The following is a 22,260-nucleotide window of genomic DNA, read 5'->3' as shown; positions in this document are numbered from 1 at the left end:
GTTGTCTCTTAACCCAATCTCCCGTTAAAAATAGTGCTGGCTACAGTTCAGGTTTCAGGGGTTGTCTTAAGATGCCGTCTTGGTTCCTTCAGTTGAGCATAGAGCAAAGCAAGAATGGATTAAGTTAAAATAGCCTAACGCAAAAATAAATATAAATATTAAAATGATTTGAAATTCTTAAAATTGTAGCGTAGGCCTATTCATGAAATAGAGGCTAGAGTTGAAAGAAGTATGACATTATTTAAATAAATAGTAAACTGGACACGTGCTCAGGCCAAATTTTGTAAATATTGCAAACTGGAATAAATGTTTTATAACCTATACAGTGAGCAAAGAAGCACCGACACCGCATGATATGTAGCCTAGCCTTCTGCAAGTAAGAAATGATGTTGAGGGTTCATGTAAAAGCTATATATAGTCATATGCCTATCCATAAATGGGATGCTGAGAGTTGCTGCACTCTGTGGGTCATTTTTTGTTTTCATCAGCGAGTGACTTCCAAGCGTGTTACGGCTGACCCACCTCTGCTTTCAACTCCAGTAATCTCTTGGGGTAAGTCAGGCCTATTATTGCCTTCCCAGATTCCTTGATTTTTCCGACAGGTGCTGATTTGAGAAATGTGCGCTTGGGACTTGGTTATATCGGAATGTGGAGATGTATTAGTCCAATTACCTAATTAGTGCCTACTGCCTAAACCTTGACGTGACATAAAAGGATATTATCTAGCAATATTCATTTTAATATTTTTGGGGACTTATATTATTGATCTCATGATGTTGCTCTGATGGCATGCTAATAAATGGATGCATCAGTTTATATGGACTTTTAAAAGTCATTCTATAAAAAGAGCTGAGTATATGCCTGCTATATGCAGAGAAATGTGGCTCAGGAGTTCAAGTGTCACGGGGTTGATATATCTGGTGCATGAATGTCTGATGTTAAGCACTTTTGCTTTATACTTGAGAAGTATTCTAACTATAAATTAGCTCAACCTGGCAGAGACATGAATATAGGGAATAGGATAGAAAAGTCAAAAAGCTCATTCCTGTTATTTGACTGTAAATCTATTCCAATTGTTGACATGCATTATGCAACTGTGTAGGATTGTGGGAATTTAAGGCTGCCATAGGCCTATAGAATATTACAACTATGTCCATATTCAAAGAACTTGTTTAAAACTAACGCCTTGATCACACCTACAGTGTTTTACGCAAAATGGTGCGCAGCATCATCTGGATATGTGTGCAACAAAAGTTCAACATTCTGCTATCTGCTACCTGCTACCATTCTGCTTTCTGTCAAGCCATCTACGCATACAGTTTGACGCATACGTTAGATAAATCCAATGTATGCACCACACAGAACGCACTGCAACTGCCTCTGCAGCGTAATGCTGCAAGGCAAACGCAGCATCCCATTGGAAATGAATGTACTTCTGGTGTACCAAAATGCAATGACACTGTCGGTGTGATCGAGGCATAAGTTTATGTCCTGCCACTTAAACAACTTGCAAGTGCTCAGATTGTTCTTGTGTCTGTTAATATTCAATCTGCTACAGCAATAGGCTTCATGGGTTTGTATGTTTTTATTTATCACCATATCATCTGTGAAATATACATTGAACCTCTTCATATGTTATAAGTGTCTTAATGACGTTCAGATTGCTGTATTGTATGAATGACTGGAATAACTGAACATTCATGGAACCTTTATTTGCCGTTAACTAGCTCTAAGCCCCCCCCCCCACACACACACACACACAAACCCTCTAATTTTTGGCCATCTCTTCTACCCATAACGACTGTTCCATTACATCAGAACAGGTGTTATCTCTCCTACCCTTAACTCAGACTGTTCCATTACATCAGAACAGGTGTTATCTCTTCTACCCATAACTCAGACTGTTCCATTACATCAGAACAGGCACAATGTTTCCCCTTGCAGTGCAGGTTTGATGGAATTTGACCCCCAGTGTCTGCAACCTCACAGGCACTAATACCAAAGATTTTTACAACTAAACCAAGATAGACCACAGCCAGTCGTTTCCAACGGGAACAAATTAGTGAATATCTGTCTCATTGTGCTAATACCTAAGGACATACTGTACTGCATATTGTACTCTATATTGTGCCTTGAAATGCATCAGTGGATCAAAAAGCCAGAAGAGCCATGGATCCGTTGCATTGCATTGTAAAACTGCATTAACATGGTTTGTTGCTGTCATACAACTACTATATGTGTATGGGTAGCCATTATATTACTATTAGCCAATATAATACAGTATGTGTGTTCGTCATTTCAATCACAGGTCATTAAAAGCAATCAACTATGGCTGCAACAGTTGCCAGACACAAGCACGTACACATCAGCCACGACTACCACAGTGCACAGTCTAAGGTTGTAGCAAAGCAGTATACAAGGTAAGGAAGATGGGCCCATAGGAATCCAATGCTTCATTTGAAACGTTTACACAAGCAGCCCAATTCTGATCTTTTTTTTCATTAATTTTATCTTTTGACCAATCAGATCAGCTTTGAAAAAGATCTGATGTGAAAAGATCTGATGTGATTGGTCAAAAGACAATTAGTGAAAAAAAAGATCAGAATTATGCTGCCTGTGTAAATGTAGCCCATGTGGTTTGGAAACTGGTGGCCAGATTTACTCATTTTTGTACAGGAGTATAATTTGCACCTGCTATTTACCAGAGCGAATAATGCATTTAAATGGTAGAGCTTATTTAGCATATTTAGATTCAATGTAAATTAAGACAGTTAACTGTTTTTCCTCTACTATTTGTTTCTGGTCTTTATTCCCCTCTGAGGATAAAGCACTGGTGTAAATACATAAAGTATATCTGGCCCTGGGTGTACAGTTTCAAATGGCAGTTAGTGTATTCAGCTGGGCTTTTAACAGTGGGTAAGTTTACACCTGGAGAGAGCACTTGTAACTCACTAACAGGTTGGTTCCCTGCTAATTGCCTAATCTCATGTAACTATGCAACCATCCTACTGCTATTACATCACTGGATCACATTCTCTTCTGTAAACTGGAGACACATGCTACACTGTCTTGCAATTTGTATTTGTATTTATTATGGATACCCATTAGCTGCTGCTAATGCAGCAAATGTACAATGAACGGTTTTCTCTGTAATACACCTTTAACTTATTTGATTTCAACGAGGGGTGTGTTTATTTGTGCGTTGTGTATTGACAGTGGCTCAGTTGGTAGACCATGGTGCTTGCAACGCCAGGGTTGTGGGTTCGATTCCCATGGGGTACCAGTAAGGCTGGAAGGCCCAGCAAGGCTGGTACCCCAAGGCTCACAAAATCATTTAAGACTCAAGCCACCCCCTGTACCCGGACTTTGAACTACTCCCACCTGGGCGCAGGTATAGGGCACCCCTCAGCAGGAAAAAAAGAACTAAACAATCATTTGTGCCAGGTGTGATATCCCTCCTAAATAGCTCGGGCAAATGTTCTTAACGACTCAGTAAGGTCAGCAGGCTAGTCTTTTTTAAAATGTTTTATTGTTATGTAACTGTTATGAAAGTTGTATTGTCAATTTTGTTTTGTATTTCAACGCCACTTTAAACGTGTATATGACACTGCAACAAAATTTCCCCATGGGGACAATAAAGTCAGTAAATTGCTCGGAATAAGAGGGTCTGCTTAATGACAAAATGTAAAAAGTCAGTGTCAGTACTAGAGACAGGACTCTCATATTAGTTTGTACATATGTAGGGTCTTAATTTGATCACCCTGTTGCAGGAGAACTTTCCTGCAATGCAAAACATGTAAAACTTGCAGTGTAGTTGAGGTTTGAAAAGGCTTCTGAAGTTTGTAATTTCCTCTTTGAAATACAGTATATATACAAAAGTATGTGGACACCCCTTCAAATTTGTGGATTTGGCTATTTCTGCTGCACCTGTTGCTGACAGGTGTATAAAATCGAGCACACAGCCATGCAATCTCCATAGACAAACATTGGCTGTAGAATGGCCCATACTGAAGAGCTCAGTGACTTTCAACGTGGCACTGCAGCTCAGCTGCGAAGTGGTAGGCCACACAAGCTCACAAAACGGGACTGTGCTGACCTAGTGCTGAAGAGCGTGGCGTGTAACAATCGTCTGTCCTCGGTTGCAACACTCACTACCGAGTTCCAAACTGTCTCTGGAAGCAACGTCAGCACAAGAACTGTTCATCTGTAGCTTCATGAAATGGGTTGGCTGGAGTGGTGTATAGCTCACCACCATTGGACTCTGTAGCAGTGGAAACGCTTCTCTGGAGTGATGAATCACGATTCTGTGCTTCCAACTTTGAGGCAACTGTTTGGGGAAGGCCCATGATTTTGGAATGACATGTTCGACAAGTAGGTGTCCACATACTTTTGATCATGTAATGTCTCAGACTTGATTTTTCCTTACAAAAAATGTATCAACCTATTCAAAAATGTCCATTAATTATAATACACATAATAATTAAAATGTGCCTGTTGCTGCAGGATTATTTTCCTGCCGTATCAAATTGGCTCAAATTAACATCCTACATCTGTACCATACAGTCAATGGATCGTACCCTGTTTCATCTTTTTAATCTCTAATCATCTATATTACCTGTGGACACTTGTATGATTATTTTCTCAGGTATGCACAGACCGATGATTCATCCCCAAGAAATAGTACACTAGATAATCTGACAGAAATGCAATCAGAATACTGTCAACATGAAGCTATTTTGCAAAACCCGCAATAACATCTGCTAAATATGTGATTAGATTTTATTAGAGAGAGGGCTTTTGATGCAAATGAAGTGCTTTTTAGCTTTACAACAATATTTACTCAGCAATGAGCTGATTATTAAAATGTAGCAAAGATGCTTACTGTATGTATGGCACATCCTTTAGTTGTTATGGTTGTTATGGTTAGACTTAACATAGATGTTTTTTTGTTGTGCTTAGATGCTTTTCACTGCGGTGAGCCTTACTTAATGTACATTTGGTCCTAAATGCTTGTTTGCTTGAACATAATTAGCTGCTTACACTTGTTTATGTTGACTTCGTAAACGCCCAACAAATAGTGAACTTGGAATTCCAGTACTTTCATGCTTTTACCTTTTGTAAATTATGCTTTGACTATGTCTGTTTTGTTTATATAGCTCTGAGGTTGTGGAGGACGATTATCATCACAAACAAGAAACAAGAATCCAGGGAGTGGTAAGGTCCTTATCTGTCTTGTTGGGAGATGTCACCATAATTAAAAATGTCTTTTGAAAAAGACGAGCGGAAATATTTAGTATCAGATTTGCACAAGACTTGTTCTCTTTTCACCATATTGAGCCAAACCGTACTGTACAGGCTCCAATATTTTCTTTTCACATTATCCTCTCTAGTACGGTTCAAGCAACTACAGATGTAGGATCTTAATTTGATCACCCTGTTGCAGGAGAATTTTCCTGCAACGCAGGAAATGTAAAACTTGTAGTGTATTTGAGGTTTAAAAAGTCTTCTGAAGTTTGTAATTTCAATTTGCTGACTTGATTAATTATAATCCATGTAATAATTCAAATGTCCTGTTGCTGCAGGATTATTTTCCTGTTGTAGCAAACTGGCTCAGATTAAGATCCTACATCTGTATGGTGGATGCATAACCAGGTCAGCGCAGTACAGGTCGCCTCAGCTCGGCTTGGCTCAGTATGGTGAAAAGGATATTGAAGAAAACTTAATGAGGCTTCATATACTGTAAAAATGTCACATGTCTATATTGTCTTCAGGTGCGGAAGAAGATGGTTGAGAAGTACGTTCGTGAGGAGTCTATGATCAGGGGTCCTCAATTCCTGACCACACTCCGATCCCATACCGTTTGGGAGCACACTCCTGTGAAACTATACTGTACGGTCGAGGGTTACCCTACCCCACTTGTGAAATGGTAAGGATTCAGTCTAAGTGGTTTATCTATGGGTATCGAATGTTATTGTATTGGTGTACACTCTTAGAAAAAAAGGTTCCAAAAGGGTTCTACAGCTGTCCCCATAGGAGAACCCCGCTTTGTTCTAGGTAGAACCCTTTTCGGTTCCAGGTAGATCTATTTTGTGTTCCATGTAAAACCCTCTGTGGAAAGGGTTCTAAATGGAACCAAAGGGGTTCTACCTGGAACCAAAAGAGTTCTACCTGGAACCAAAAAGGGTTTTTCAAAGGGTTCTCCTATGGGGACAGCCGAAGAACCCTTTTAGGTTCTAGACAGCACATTTTTTTCTAAGACTGTAGCACAAAGGGAGAACTGTTCCTCTGGTGCTATTCTCTCATTCCCTCTATGGGAGTGAAATAATGGTCAACATTTTTCAGATGATTGATGGTGTTTGATTTCAGTTGAGGCTAAGATGTCAGCATAGTTAAACTTGTCACTGACTCTGTAGAAATGTTTTTTTTCTCCTGAGATTTGACTCTTTGATAAACATGGTGAAAATGTAGGTACCTTTAGGTACCTGCTACCTGCTACCACTTTAGGTACCTGCTATGACAAAGGTACAGACTCATTAAACAGTCTATACAAATGTTTGTTTTCTTACGAACATCCTTAAAAACGTAGGTGCTGGACTAAAGAAGTAAACTTGTAAATAACAGAGAGGCCTGCACGCTGAATATGCTCCCAATTTACCAGCTTTATTTATTTAACCTTTATTTGATCAGGGAGTCATGATGAGACCAAGGTCTCTTTTACAGACCAGCCATGAATTACATAAATGACAGAAAATACACACATCAAAATATAAATACAAAATGCAAGCAGAAAGTAGAACATGGTCATAAAAAACAAACACATTCATCAGTAATAAGGTCCTCAGTCAACCTTCTGAATCACCCTAGAGGAACCAGAACATCACATTCATCAGTAATAAGGTCCTCAGTCAACCTTCTGAATCACCCTAGAGGAACCAGAACGTCACATTCATCAGTAATAAGGTCCTCAGTCAACCTTCTGAATCACCCTAGAGGAACCAGAACGTCACATTCATCAGTAATAAGGTCCTCAGTCAACCTTCTGAATCACCCTAGAGGAACCAGAACATCACATTTAAGAACATTTAGAAGATTGTTCCACAAATAAGATGCAAGAAAAACTAAAAACTGATGTACCTAACTCAGTAGAGACCAAAGGAATATCCAGAGCAGCATATTCAGTGAGCTAGCCTCTCTGGTAATATACAGTCAGATCACAATATTCTGCACACGTGGTCACTTTTGTGTTACCACATCCAACTGAAAGATTCACCATCAACCACTTCTACTTGATTTCTCTCCAGGTATAAAGATGGTGTCAGCATTGACAGGTCATCAATTAAATACAATGTGCAGGACAATGTTGGAATTCATACCCTGGAGATTGCCAAGTAAGTTATTCTCATGGTAGGATTTTTTTGGTTTACTAGCTAAAGCTAGTGTATATGTTTCAGACATTAGGAGGCACAATGGATGCACACCGTCAGTGGTAAAACAATGAGGGGAGGCACCTGTTCTCATTGATTTGAGTTGTTAATTATTTAGATCCATTTGTCCACAAAACATTATCCCATCACGGTAGCTTATCACGGCCATTTAAAAAATCTGATACAATATCATGACTTTGCTCCTGGAACATTGGGGATTTTCACTGTGGCCTCCCTGCATTTCACTCACAATCCCAGTGTTTAATGTTAACTTAATTAACACACGAGTGCCCACAAAAGGGAGTCTTGTGAATGGTGGAGCTGTAGCGTTGGAGCTTTTCCAATTTAGTCAAAAGCCCTCCTGGGCGCCGCCCTCATCTTGAGGACTCGTCAGCTGTTCATAGCGAAGTGCTGAGCTCTGTGTCATTGGATCCTGGAGCTCCTTAAAGAGCACTGCATCCCCTCGCTGTCAGATTGTCAGGGGCACCAAGGCTAGATCCCCTCTCAAGTCTCAAAGCACTTTTTGCCTCTTCAAATCAAAATGAAAGGTCTCAATAAAGAAATGCCACTCTGTATTCTCCCAGTGTTCAAACCCTTTCACACTCAAAGAGAACAACCATGGTTTGGAGACAGAGAGGGAAAGTGAGTGTGGACAGCTTTAAAATGGTGTGTGCAGGGTCAAGGTCTGATATCTGTCACTCTTCTCAGGCTCCTCTTCCCCCTTGAATCTTCAGATGTTTGCCATTCATGTTTAAAAGCCTCTCATGTTGAATATCTCCTGAAGAATTCATGGACTTGTTTTTTTCTTCTTCCCCTGCATAGAATTATTATCCTCTCCTGAGTTCAAAACATTTGATAATGTCTGCCATGATCTTGAGTGTGTGGTTCTAGAGGTCAAGATACGACGCTAGAAAAGTATTTAAATGCTTCTGTATTTATTTGCTGTGCAATATTGTGCATTAATAGAGCCATAAGAACATTTCAAATGAGGATCAGGTCTTGATATTTCACAGTATTAATTTAGTCAACAGCAATTTGCATAATCAACATAATTTATCATCCTTTGAAAGTTTACAATCCTGTAAATTCAACTCATGAAATTATGTTTGGTGGCTAGTAAATTAATCAGAAATAAATAATAAATCCACATACAAAAATAAATAGATAAAAGTAAGCCTTAAGTGTTGCTGAGATGTTTATGTTTGTTCATTCACATTTTCCAATATGTATTCTTCCCGGTATTCCCTATAGGTGTGAAACTGATGACACTGCGCAGTACACTGCTGTGGCTGGTAACATTCATGGACAGGTCTCTACTCAAGCCTCTGTCATTGTCAAGAGTAAGTCTGGCAAGGCAAAAACATACAGTATACATGTTTTGTCAATGCATTGTTTTTAATATAAGGCTTATTTAAAAGGCCAGTGAGCAGTGGACACAATAATAAAGCATACTCCCCACTACTGTTGCGGTAAAACAGGATGAGGCTGGAGAAATGTAATATCTCTCAGATTCATAGACAGAGCTATGGATGCAAGGACTGAACATCCATGATATCACAATTATAGTTTTAACCACGTTTTGAAACATTGGCGTAAAACAAGATTATATTTTGGGTTCTGATGGTGTACGACAGTTAAACTAAGCTCATGAGGCAATTAGAAGTTATATAACTTATAAGTCCAAAAATGTATGTAGCAACTGCTGATTGCCCGTTTAAATGGAAAGAGTATGTGTAATTACTTGATTTATACCATAATAATACAACATGATGGTGTATTGTATTGTTGCATAGTGATTGTGTGTGTATAATATGTCTGTTCTGCAGGGATCAGAGAAGAAGGGCATTCATCTTCCTATGCATGGCTTCCTTACACAAGTAAGTCCACCCAACACAACTGTCCTGTGTATTCTCTCTGATATTTAATTTATCCTCTGAGTAGATTCTGAGCACCGTTGAGGCAAATCCAATCACTGGGGATTGCTTGAATAGGGCCTCATTCTTCTTGAATTGTAAAGATGTAGCCTACATGTGAATCAATGTACTCAACACAACAATGTTTTGTACTATAGTGAGAGACAAACATAAACTACTGTAGAAGGTATATCAATTCAAACATGCTTTGTTAACGAATGAGAAGAATGTTGTTTTTGATTTATTTCCAAATGTTTGATGTGCTTGATACCGTTCCATTAATTCCATTCCAGTCTTTACAATGAGCCCGTCACCCTATCGCCCCTTCCACCAGCCTCCTCTGGTATATATTAATCACAACACCAGTTGCACTTTTGTCTTTATTAAAAAGAGAATAGGAGACAGAGAGTGCTATTTAAGTGGTATGAATATGATGAGGTACATAGATCGTTTTTGTCAGACTGTCACAATATCTTCAGAATAATTCAGAGTGCTGTCTCTCTTTCAAAGTGTTTGTAATTGCATGGTTGCAGAATATAATTGTGATCATGGTGCTCTATAATGATGTTACTGAAATAGAGTCATAATACTGTAAGTATGTCCTCCTTTACTGTCTTCTGCAGTTCCCATGTTACTGGACATCAAATACACCAAGATCAACATCACCTTCCTGGAGACTTTTGGTTCGGTCTTTGGAACAGAGGGAGACACGGTCACCTTGGCCGCCACAATGACCGCTACTCCTAACCTAGCCAATCTGCAGCCTGAAGCTCAATGGTTCAGAGATGGTATCACATTTTCTCTCACGATCATAACGCTCTCAATAACAGATGATTTACTAGGCCAGTTTTGTAACTTCAGCTACTGACAGGTCCTCACTTTTAATGTTGCTGTTTTTTTGTGTCAGATCATCGGCTGTCAGACTCCAAGTGGGTGAAGATAGAGTCTGCTAGAGGCGAGACCAAGCTGACCCTGCCTCACCTGAACAAGGATGATGAGGGTGTCTACTCACTCCGTGTGGTTACAAAGGGGGGAGATGCTGTCCACAGTGCATATGTTTCTTGTGCAGGTAAATCAACAACTAACTTTGAGAATTGGAGCCAGGGGCACAACTTTCACTGGGGACGGGGACGGGAGACGGGGGATGGGGGACGGGGACGGAGGGGAATTGCATTTTTGTCCCCCCCGTAGTTTTATCATTGGAATGTGATACAAAACAAGGCAATGGTTTGCTTTAGGACCAAGCGGTCGGGTAGGCTGTTTGGAGTGTTTATCCGATTGGATAAAAAAATATATATATCTAAAACCAAAGTTGCGTCCCTGTTTGTAGCTATACCCCCTCTGTGTGTACCAGCAATGCAGCTACTTTAAATATTTAGTAATATTCTGATATCTTTCAAAAAAGCTGATTTGGTCCTTTGATGGTTCTGTTCACAGGGAGTTTCAGGTATTGCGTGATTCAAAGCCATATATTTACAGTTAGGTAAACTTTTAGAATAGAGAATGAAGACAACTTTTAGAAAATAATTTTAGAATTTTGAATATTGTTCTAGTTCTAGACATTCAGTTAGCATTGTTTAAATATTCCCCATGTAATGTCAATGGGGAGCTAACATGGCTGCCATATAATTTTATAGTGTCATGTAAATGCATCATAATTCATAAACCGCGTTGGCCCAACTCTCTAAATACAGGGTTATCAGTAGTTACAACAGCCACAAAGTCAAATTGGCTATATTGTAAAAATTCATGAATACAAAAATGTGCTTTTTGGTCTTAATTGAAGGTTAGGGTTAGGCATATGGTTAGCAGTGTGGTTAATGTTAGGGTTAGGTCAGATTTAAAGAAGAGAAACTGTAGAAATAGGCGTGGTTTAGCTATTTGTGGCTGTAGTAACTAGTGACGACCTAAATACATGGCTCTGGCATGATGTACTTTGACAGAGTGTGAAGATGTGACTTGCTTTGTGTCCCTGTGACAGATGGTCCTCCCCCAGTGCCTGGAGCTCCTGGTGCTCCTATGGACATCAAGATCCATGACGCCAACAGAGATTATGTCATCGTGTCCTGGAAGCCTCCCAACACCACCACTGAAGGCCCCATCATCGGATACTTTGTAGATAGGTAATGGAAGGTGTTGAAATGGGAATCAAATGTGAATATTTCCAGCTACTTTTTACAGATGCCATGATCTGACCAGGAAAAACATCAGGAACTCATTATATACTTTCATTTTTTTTCTCCTTCTTATAATCACATAACAATCTAGGCCCCAAAATTGGAGACAAATCTGCAAATTACAACCTATACTCTTCCACCACTCTTCATAGCTGGTGACAGGATAATGTAGCTATATCAGCCAAAATGTCCTCTTCAGAGATGGATTTGGGGAGATGAACCAATTTTCCTCATTTTTTTTTCAGATGTGAAACTGGAACTGAAAATTGGGTGCAGTGCAATGACTCCCCCATTAAGATCTGTAAATACCCTGTGCCTGGCCTGTTCGAGGGCCACTCCTACTATTTCCGTGTGCGTGCAATAAACTCACACGGCATTAGCAAGCCCTCCAGAGTGTCTGACCCCATCGCCGCCCTGGACCCCACTGAATTTGAAAGACTCCATGGTAATGTGATGACATCTTAAACTTTACCTTGTGAGTTCATGTATTCTCTAGAATCAAATTAAATGTATATACTTTTATATTTTTATCTTTGTTTTGACAGCCATCAAGTTGGGTGGAAAACTTGATGTTGTAATTTACCACGATGACGTTGAAGGTACTAAATGGTTTTCTATGATGTATGGGGATCCTTGAATCTCAATCAACTAGTTTGATGCAAAAATCTTTGATGTTCTTCTAAAAAGTCATGATATTACTTTTCTATGCTTATTTCTGTATACCTCATCAGACACTGAAGGAGGTCCAACTCCCCCTTTACAATATTGCCATATCATTAGCCCTCACATTGTACCATGCCTAACATCTGTACACCAACTGTCACATTACTCTTTTACATTTTAGTCATTTAGCAGACACTCTTATCCAGAGCGACAGACAGGAGCAATTAGGGTTAAGTGCCTTGCTCAAGGGTACATTGACAGTTTTTTTTACCCAGTCAGCTCAGGGATTCAAACCAGTAACCTTTTGGTTACTGACCCAATGCTCTTAACAGCTAGGCTACTAATCAGCTGCTCTCTGTCTCAATATTTAGCAATAATGGAATTATTTTATTTTTCTCGAGGTGGGGGACTGTTGGGGGGATCTTGGAGGGCTGGTGGCCTGGCAGTTGGGAGCTTGGGCCGGTGGCTGATAGGTCGTCTGGTCCCCATTGTTGACCTTATGGGAGATCTGCCGACATGCCCTTGAGTTGACTCTGGTTGCTTCTGTCGGTCGCTCTGGATGGGAGTCTGTTAGATGACTGAATGGGATGTAGATGTTGAGCGGCTTCACTGCAAGTAGATTGTATGTTTTAATATTCAATAAAAGAATACAATTAAAATAATATTTATATACATGAAGTAACACATATGGAATCATGTAGTAACCAAAACAATGGTTACTACATGATACCATATGTGTTATTTCATAGTTTTGATGTCTTCACTATTATTGTACAATGTAGAAAATAGTCAAAATAAAGAAAAACCCTTGAATGAGTAGGTGTGTCCAAACTTTTGGCTGGTACTGTATGTGTATAGACAACTCGGGGGAATGCTCCCACCTGGGCAAAAAACAGTTTGTGAATTCTTTGTGATGTCTTGTGTCCGTAGATGGGAAGAAAGTACCAGGAACCCCCTCCAAGTTGCGCGCTTCAGAGACCGACCGAACATATGTTGTCCTCAGCTGGAAACCTGCTCCTTATCAGGGCCAGGCCCCAGTGTGGTACTATATTGAGAAGGTTGTTCTCTCTCTGCTCTCTCACCTTTCTTTTTTACCCAAACTTTGCAGCAACAGAATAGAGACACATTTCAACATGGAATCACTAGATTTGTGTCCTCTAAAACACATTAAATCTTTCTGGGATCCCACTTCAATAGAATAATCAAGGGCAATTACAAGTAGGGTCATGATTCAAATCGAATGAATGGTTGAAGTCAACGGAATGAATTGGGGTTACGTCTTCTTCTCCATTGCGTTTGACAGTATCTGTGGATGTTGTTACAGGGTGTAAATGTTGTCTTTGGGGCTCTTCCCTCACAGTGCTTGGCCGAGAGCGGTGCGTGGCAGAGGGTGAACACTCAGGTACCCGTGAGATCTCCTCGCTATGCCGTGTTCGATTTGGCTGAGGGAAAACAGTACTTGTTCCGCGTGCTGGCTGCAAACATGTACGGCACCAGTGAAGCCTCTGAGCCCACAGAGCCCATTCAGACTCAAGAGCTGTGCGGTAAGAAGGTCCTCTTCAGTGGCTTTATAGCTATCTCTTAAAGTCCTCCACAAGGTTGTTCTCAAGTATTTTCTCTAAATGTCAAACTCCCTGCAAAGCATAGCAATAGTCAAGGGTAGAATTTGAAAAAAGTTACTCAGGAAAAATGTTCAAAAAGTCATTTGCGCCCATATAACAGATTTAGCCAAAAAAATGATAGTCCTTCAATTAAAGTAAGTTATAGATAGTTGACCTTTTGCCTTAGACATTAACCATGCCTTATTAATCTACTGTAGGGGTCCCCTCCGCTCCTGGTCAGGTGGTTGCCACAAGGGAGACTGATACATCTCTTCTTATCCAATGGGCTGAACCCAAGGAGCCTAATAATCTTATTGGCTACTACATTGATGTGTGTGTAAAAGGCTCCAAGGACTGGGCTTCAGCTAACCACAAACCTCACAAGAACAACAAGTATGTATTCTGTCATGTACAGTGGCTTGCGAAAGTATTCACCCTGCTTGGCATTTTTCCTATTTTGTTGCCTTACAACCTGGAATTAAAATGGACTTTTTGGGGGTTTGTATCATTTGATTTACACAACATGCCTACCAATTTGAAGATGCAAAATAATTTTTTTTGTGAAACAAACATGAAATAAGACAAAAAAAATTGAAAACTTGAGCGTGCATAACTATTCGCCCCCCAAAGTCAATACATTGTAGAACCACTTTTTGCAGCAATTACAGTTGCAAGTCTCTTGGGGTATGTCTCTATAAGTTTGGCACATCTAGCCACTGTGATTTTTGCCCATTCTTCAAGGAAAAACTGCTCCAGCTCTTTCAAGTTGGATGGGTTCCGCTGATGTACAGCAATTTTAAGTCATACCACAGATTCTCAATTTGATTGAGGTATGGGCTTTGACTAGGCCATTCCAAGACATTTAAATGTTTCCCCTTAAACCACTCAAGTGTTGCTTTAGCAGTATGCTTAGGGCCATTGTCATGCTGGAAGGTGAACCTCAGTCCCCGTCTCAAATCTCTGGAAGACAAACAAGTTTCCCTCAAGAATTTCCCTGCATTTAGCGCCATCCATCATTCCTTCAATTCCCAGTCCCTGCCGATGAAAAACATCCCCACAGCATGATGCTGCCACCACCATGCTTCACTGTGGGGATGGTGTTCTCGGGGTGATGAGAGGTGTTGGGTTTGCGCCAGACATAGTGTTTTCCTTGATGGCCAATAAGCTCAATTTTAGTCTCATCTGACCAGAGTACCTTCTTCCATATGTTTGGGGAGTCTCCCACATGCCTTTTGGCGAACACCAAACACTAAGTGTTTGCTTATTTTTTTCTTAAAGCAATGACATTTTTCTGGCCACTCTTCCGTAAAGCCCAGCTCTGTGGAGTGTACGGCTTAAAGTGGTCCTATGGACAGATACTCCAATCTCCGCTGTGGAGCTTTTCAGCTTCTTCAGGGTTATCTTTGGTCTCTTTGTTGCCTCTGATTAATGCCCTCCTTGCCTGGTCCATGAGTTTTGGTGGGCGACCCTCTCTTGGCAGGTTTGTTGTGGTGCTCCGTGGGATGTTCAAAGTTTCGTATATTTTTTAATAACCCAACCCTGATTTGTACTTCTCCACAACTTTGTCCCTGACCTGTTTGTAGAACTCCTTGGTCTTCATTGTGCCGCTTGCTTGGTGGTGCAGACTCCCATTGCTTAGTGGTGCAGACTCTGGGGCCTTTTAGAACAGGTGTATATATACTTAGATCATCTGACACTTAGAATCCACACATGTGGACTTTATTTAACTAATTATGTGACTTCTGAGGGTAATTGGTTGCACCAGATCTTATTTAGGGGCTTCATAGAAAAGGGGGTGAATACATATGCACGCACCACTTTTCAGTTTTAATTTTTTATAATTTTTTGAAACAAGTAATTTTTTTCATTTCACTTCACCAATTTTGACTATTTTGTGTATGTCCATTACATGGAATCCAAATTAAAATCAATTTAAATTACAGGTTGTAATGCAACAAAATAGGAAAAACACCAAGGCGGATGAATACTTTTGCAAGGCACTGTACTTATTATTTGAAGTGTGATTTCATTCATCACAATGTGTTGAGAATTTGCTTCATTTGCTATTTTTGATTAGGTTTGTGGTTCAAGGTTTGACCACTGGTGAGACATATGTTTTCCGTGTGCAAGCCATCAATGAGCTGGGTCTGAGTGATGAATCACAGGAGTCCTCCCCCCTCGCTGTCAAAGCTGCCCTCAGTGAGTATGGACACACACACACACACACACACACACACACACACACACACACACACACACACACACACACACACACACACACACACACACACACACACACACACACACACACAGCAGACATAATATACTTGTAATTTGTCGAGATTCCAACCAGGTGGAAAAAGTGTTGCATTCAATATGGCAGTAGCAACAGTAACAAAGAAGAAAATTGCAGATATTAAATTTTTGCGACCCACTGTGCTTAGCTGGAGGCTCTTTTCTCTGTGAATGATCACAGTGAATAAATTGTAGCAATGTTGTCAAGACTTTCTTCAAGGCCGTTGGTAGCTGTCCAGAAGTAAGACACACAAAGGCATCTAACTTTGATGCCTTAAGTCGGCTGAATATCTAATGATTATATCATCACAAGCATCGAATTATAAAATAAATGTCTCCAATAAATGAAGAGGACCGTCATTCTTCCTATTCACACGTTTCAGCAGGACAGCCTGGGAGCCTATAGGATTTGAGCCTGTCATCGTGTACTTTTCTCCTTGTCCAAATGATGTGAATAATTTAGGCAATCTGAGTCAAAAACAAACCATTGGTTCGTAGAGTTCCTTTGGGACATTCAACCAACAACTGCAGATTGTTTCATCAAACCATACATTTTTAAACTCATTGACGATACTCCAAGCTATGTGGATTGCAGTTTTTTAACAACAATTATCAAATTTACATTTAGCAGATGCTTTTATCCAGAGTGACTTATAGGAGCAATTAAGGTTAAGTGTCTTGCTTAAGAGCACACCGACAGATTTTTCACCTAGTTGGCTCGGGGATTTGAACCAGCGACCGTTCGGTTACTGGTCCAACGCACTGAAACGCTAGGCTACCTGCTAGTTGGCGCCATTATGCACTAAAATGTATGTATTATTCATGCTACCGAAAGCCTTAACAACCATAACCCTAAACTCTTAGAAAAATAGGTTCTGAAAGGGTTCTGCGGCTTTCCCCAAAGGATAACTCTTTTTGGTTCCAGGTAGAACTCTTTTGGGTTCCAGGTAGAACCCTCTGTGGAATGGGTTCCACATGGAACCCACAAGGGTTCTACTTGGAACCAAAAAGGTTCTACCTGGAACCAAAAGGGGTTCTTCAAAGAGTTTTTCTATGGGGAGAGCCGAAGAACCCTTTTTAGGTTCCAGATAGCACCTTTTTTTCTCAGAGTGTAGAGAAGAACCCTGCTATATATCCAATCCAGGTCATGTGACATGATTAACCAAAAAACAGGGCCCTAATCATGATACATGTTTAAGACACTTGTAAACTCTGTTTGCAGCGACTCCCTCTGCTCCGTATGACATTGCTCTGCTGGCCTGTGACGGAGAGTCTATGGTTCTGAACTGGAAGCACCCAATCCACTCCGGTGGCTCTCCGGTGGTTGAATACTACATTGACAAACACAGGCACGGAGAACACACATGGAAAGAGATCAACATCCCACCAATCAAAGAGCGGCTGTTCAAGGTACAAATCTGATCGACCTTAGTCATCTAAACACATCTGTAATGGTTAGGATTATACACACTTAGAACAAAAGGTGCTATCTAGGACCTAACAGGGTTTGGCTGTCCCCATAGGATAACTCTTTGCAGAACCCTTTTTTGGTTCCATGCCCTTTTCAGTTCAATGTAGAACCCTTTTCATAGAGGGTTCTACCTGAAACAAAAAAAGGTTTTACCTGGAACTAAAAAGGGTTTTCCTAATGGGTACGGCCGAAGAACCCTCTAAGGTCCTAGATAGCACCTTTAGTGTAGATAGTGTAGGAATCTATTATGCAGTTCAATTAGTTGTAACCGTTTTAGTACTTTCCTTCACAACCACAGGTTGAACATCTGAGTGCAGGTGCAGTCTATGAGTTCATGGTTTATGGTGGAAGTCTTGCTGGTCTTGGTGCCCCCTCTGCCCCCAGCAAGGCCTTCAACTGTGATGCCTGGACCATGCCCGAGCCAGGTACAGTACCGAAAACCTCTCTAAAACAAGTTTCTATTTTAAAGATGAAGTGTGCATAGTTCAAAGAAGTGAAGATCATTTTACATGCAAATACCGTTGCATAATTAAACCATTAATGCATATCTCATAATTTTTCATGAATTATGGAATAGGTGTATTCAAGCAGAAGCTTATCACCGGTACCATTTCCAACATCAATCGTTAAAACAGCAGCACATAGACATTACACAGTCTGACGTAAAGAACTGCTTGTCTGTCATTTTTGTACATTTACTGCACTCTGAATTTCAGGTCCAGCCTATGACATGACCTTCTGCGAGATCCGCGATGACTCTGTGGTGGTGGAGTGGAAGGCTCCCATCTACACCGGCACCAGCCCGATCACAGGCTACTTTGTTGACTTTGCAAAGAAAGGCTCAGATGAATGGCACTGTTCCAACGAGAGCCACGCTGTCAGTCACCGCTACCACAAGGTACAGAGAGTATTCCTAGAATACCTGCGTTATGACAATGTGTCAGCCTATTTGGCACATTTGACAGTCCTCCTCGTTTTCAGGTGACTGGGCTGGAAGTTGGAGTGTCCTATGTGTTCAGAGTGCGTGCGGCGAACGCTGAAGGTGCCGGCAAGCCTTCCTTGGCTTCTAACCCTGTGGTTGCCAAAGCAGTGGAAGGTACTGTTGGACAGACACAGTTCCCTATGCTGCGCTTCAATGTGGCTTAGAGCAGAGCAGCATTCGTTCAGTGTGTTCCACAGAGAATGTTTATTTGGGTCAGGATTCCCATTAAAATGGGACTTAGATTAGGAGAGTAATACCACAGGGTGTGTAGTACACTAGACAGGGTTATGAGGAGGGGCTTAGGGAGGGGTAGTCTGTGCTTCTGTCGATAAGGAACATTGGGAGGACGTGGGAGTAGAGAAAAATAGATGACTCATATGGAGCTCGGTAGAGTTGTTGAAGTGAGAAGGTGCAGACCATCGGGCGACCTGCAGAGGGCAGTGTTGTATTCTGCAGGGACATCAGCGACTCAAGCACAAGGCTGGTTGAGATCAGAGAAAAGTCATTTTCACAACTCTCTAGGTATTCATTCAACAGAGGATGCAGAACATAAATGCAGAAATAGTCTGTGAACATATAATGAACATGCTACCCTACTATGACTGTACCAAAACACACATCTCTAGGATGCTGTACTACCCTACTATGACTGTACCAAAACACACATCTCTAGGATGCTGTACTACCCTACTATGACTGTACCAAAACACACATCTCTAGGATGCTGTACTACCCTACTATGACTGTACCAAAACACACATCTCTAGGATCCTGTACTACCCTACTATGACTGTACCAAAACACACATCTCTAGGATGCTGCACTCCCAGATGTTTATTGCTGTTGCCTGTCAACTTCACTCTTTGCTTTGTCACTCCAAAAGGTGCCCAGGAGATGACCTGCACAGTGGACGAGGAGTCAGGTGACTTCATCCTGTCATTTGAAAGTTGTCAAATTACAGAGAGCTCCCACTTTGTGTGGAAGAAATTCTACAAGGAAATCACTGACTTCTCCAAAGGCATTGTCATCAAAACAGAGGGCAATATGTAAGCTATGCACAAAACTTGTCAACAGATCAAATATATTTCAACAAAACGTTCAAGAATTCTCAGTAGTGATTCAGAAGTGTGTAATATACTCACATTGATGTGCTCAGTATCTCCTGGACTCTATATTACCCAATGGTGTGCCTTCATTTATCTATTTCTATATTACCCAATGGTGTGCCTTCCTTTATCTATTTCTATATTACCCAATGGTGTGCCTTCATTTATCTATTTCTATATTACCCAATGGTGTGCCTTCATTTATCTATTTCTATATTATCCAATGGTGTGCCTTCATTTATCTATTTCTATATTACCCAATGGTGTGCCTTCATTTATCTATTTCTATATTACCCAATGGTGTGCCTTCATTTATCTATTTCTATATTATCCAATGGTGTGCCTTCATTTATCTATTTCTATATTATCCAATGGTGTGCCTTCATTTATCTATTTCTATATTATCCAATGGTGTGCCTTCATTTATCTATTTATATATTATTTAATGGTGTGCCCTTATTTATTTATTTCTATATTATCCAATGGTGTGCCTTTATTTATTTCTATATTACCCAATGGTGTGGCTGTTATTATTTCTATATTATCTAATGGTGTGCCTTTATTTATTTATTTCTATATTATCTAATGGTGTGCCTTTATTTATTTATTTCTATATTATCTAATGGTGCGTCTTTATTTATTTATTTCTAGCTCTAAGCTTATTTTCAAACACCCAGACCAGGGGGATGTGGGCTGCTTCTCCGTTGCTGTAACTAACACTGATGGTGTTTCTGCCAGCCATGAAATCCATGCCGAAGGTAGGCCCTGGCTGGGAGTAGATCATAAACAGGAGGTTACTTATTTATAACCCTCAGTCAGGATCATGGTATGAAATAGATTTAGTCCATACATGCATGCATACTGTACTAGTACATCTAAATCAACACAACAGCATGTCGTTATACAACAGATGTTGGAGTCAGAAACAATAGTGGTGTCTTTCACTGTTATTCATAAATATGATATGATGATGTGATATGGGACATGCATGTCTGGTCCTGTGCAGTGCAGACAACTGTTACTGTTGAAGTGTATGATGAAGTTCCATGTAAAAAGGAATCGCTGTGGATGATATTGGATCATTACAATACTGAAATACACTCTCCCTTGTTTACCTCTATTACAGAGCTGGAGAAAATGCTGGCAAAGAGCTATGGTATTCGACACCCAGGTAGGTTTTGTTCTGAATTATTTAATATGGCTTTTCTATTTTCAAAGAGAAAAGGAATGTCCGCGACTCTGGTATGTTCCTATTGTGATTTAATCAGAAGCACAAAAAAGATCAGAGTTGGATCTTTGTCATTTTCTATTTTCACTCTCATGAATTTTTGGTTCCCATCAAATAACCATTTGGAATACACAGCTCAGGGTAAAAGGTCAATTTTCTTAGTTTTTTTTGGCTTGAATAATGGGTTGTAACGGTTGTCTTTGGAAGAAGGAGTAGACTAAAGCGCAGCGTGGTACGTGTTCATGATGTTTATTAATAACTTGAACACAGCAACAAAAAAACAAAGTGGAACAAACCGCAACAGCTCTGTCAGGTGAACACACCAAACAGAAAACAACTACCCACACCAACCCTGTGGGTAAAGGCTACCTAAGTATGGTTCCCAATCAGAGACAACAATAGACAGCTGTCCCTGATTGAGAACCATACCCGGCCAAAACAAAGAAATACCAAAACATAGAAAAAGGAACATAGAATGCCCACTCTAGTCACACCCTGGCCTAACCAAAATAGAGAATAAAACCCTCTCTATGGCCAGGGCGTGACATGGGTATATACTGTAGGGGCGTGTGTGCTGTTGTAGACTGGTGATGTGGGTTCATGTAAACCACATAGAGGAGACAACTGTTAATCCCAGAAAATAGTTTTTTTCAGCCCTTTCTCCATCAACTTTTTTAGCATGTGGTTCATTACAGCTTATTCTTATATTTTGAGAAGGGAAATGTCTTCCTTTGAACAAATGCCATTTCTATCACAAAACCTACCTCTATTTGCATCACCTTCTTCCATTATTGTTTCTGCTTCCACAGTGATCCCTCTAAAGACTCAGCTGGCCTACAAGATTCTGGAGCGTGGTCGCATGCGCTTCTGGCTGCAGGCTGAGCACATCTCCTCTGCTGTCACCTATAAGTTCTTAGCTAACAACAATGAACTCTCACCGACTAATGTAAGACTCTCCTCCATATTCCTGTCAACTCTAAACCGACACATTGTCTTTGTCCGAAATGGTGCCCTATTCCCTACATAGTGCACTTTTGACCCCCATTCCTTATTTAGTGCACTTCTTTAGACACCTTTTTGGCATACAGTGCACAACTCCTGACTAGAGGCCTAGGAGGCTGACCCTATGGGCCTCTGGTCAAAAGTAGTGCACTATACAGGAAATAGGGTGTAGTTTCGGGACACAACACTGTAATTGAACTCACAATGGACTTGCACAGACATCTTGTTTTCTCTTTGTACTAGACATTCTACTCTATCATCACTATGTCATGGCATGAATAGACTTTTAAGCCAAGACTAGAGTGGATTACCCAACATAACCACATTATTGGATTCGCCCATTACGATTCCTCAACATTCACTCAATAGAGTCCTCTCATGCAAACTTTCTTGGTGTC

General features: G+C 40.5%; 1 protein-coding gene across 2 annotated transcripts in view; it reads left to right on the top strand.

The window, feature by feature from the left end:
* Positions 1–246: 246 nt before the first annotated feature.
* LOC106589818 (myomesin-2) overlaps positions 247–22,260 on the top strand; it is a 35,722-nt gene continuing 13,708 nt past the window's right edge. The window contains exons 1-24 of one of the 2 annotated variants that reach the window (XM_014180192.2): positions 247–552; positions 2,309–2,420; positions 5,157–5,214; positions 5,772–5,926; positions 7,302–7,388; positions 8,676–8,764; positions 9,251–9,301; positions 9,961–10,125; positions 10,245–10,406; positions 11,319–11,460; positions 11,760–11,959; positions 12,060–12,113; positions 13,108–13,235; positions 13,538–13,721; positions 13,997–14,171; positions 15,856–15,977; positions 17,296–17,483; positions 17,843–17,969; positions 18,261–18,442; positions 18,526–18,640; positions 19,410–19,572; positions 20,284–20,390; positions 20,759–20,803; positions 21,670–21,806. In XM_014180192.2, coding sequence (XP_014035667.1) covers positions 2,329–2,420; positions 5,157–5,214; positions 5,772–5,926; positions 7,302–7,388; positions 8,676–8,764; positions 9,251–9,301; positions 9,961–10,125; positions 10,245–10,406; positions 11,319–11,460; positions 11,760–11,959; positions 12,060–12,113; positions 13,108–13,235; positions 13,538–13,721; positions 13,997–14,171; positions 15,856–15,977; positions 17,296–17,483; positions 17,843–17,969; positions 18,261–18,442; positions 18,526–18,640; positions 19,410–19,572; positions 20,284–20,390; positions 20,759–20,803; positions 21,670–21,806 — 2,928 coding nt within the window. In that variant the 5' untranslated portion in view covers positions 247–552; positions 2,309–2,328. The remainder of the gene's footprint in view (positions 553–2,308; positions 2,421–5,156; positions 5,215–5,771; positions 5,927–7,301; positions 7,389–8,675; positions 8,765–9,250; positions 9,302–9,960; positions 10,126–10,244; positions 10,407–11,318; positions 11,461–11,759; positions 11,960–12,059; positions 12,114–13,107; positions 13,236–13,537; positions 13,722–13,996; positions 14,172–15,855; positions 15,978–17,295; positions 17,484–17,842; positions 17,970–18,260; positions 18,443–18,525; positions 18,641–19,409; positions 19,573–20,283; positions 20,391–20,758; positions 20,804–21,669; positions 21,807–22,260) is intronic. The other variant, XM_014180193.2, reaches the window with a different exon arrangement.

The sequence above is a fragment of the Salmo salar genome, chromosome ssa28, assembly GCF_905237065.1.
Source record: "Salmo salar chromosome ssa28, Ssal_v3.1, whole genome shotgun sequence".
Classification (NCBI taxonomy): domain Eukaryota; kingdom Metazoa; phylum Chordata; class Actinopteri; order Salmoniformes; family Salmonidae; genus Salmo; species Salmo salar.
Note: the sequence above shows the minus strand (reverse complement) of the source record. Positions and strands in the feature narration are given on the sequence as shown.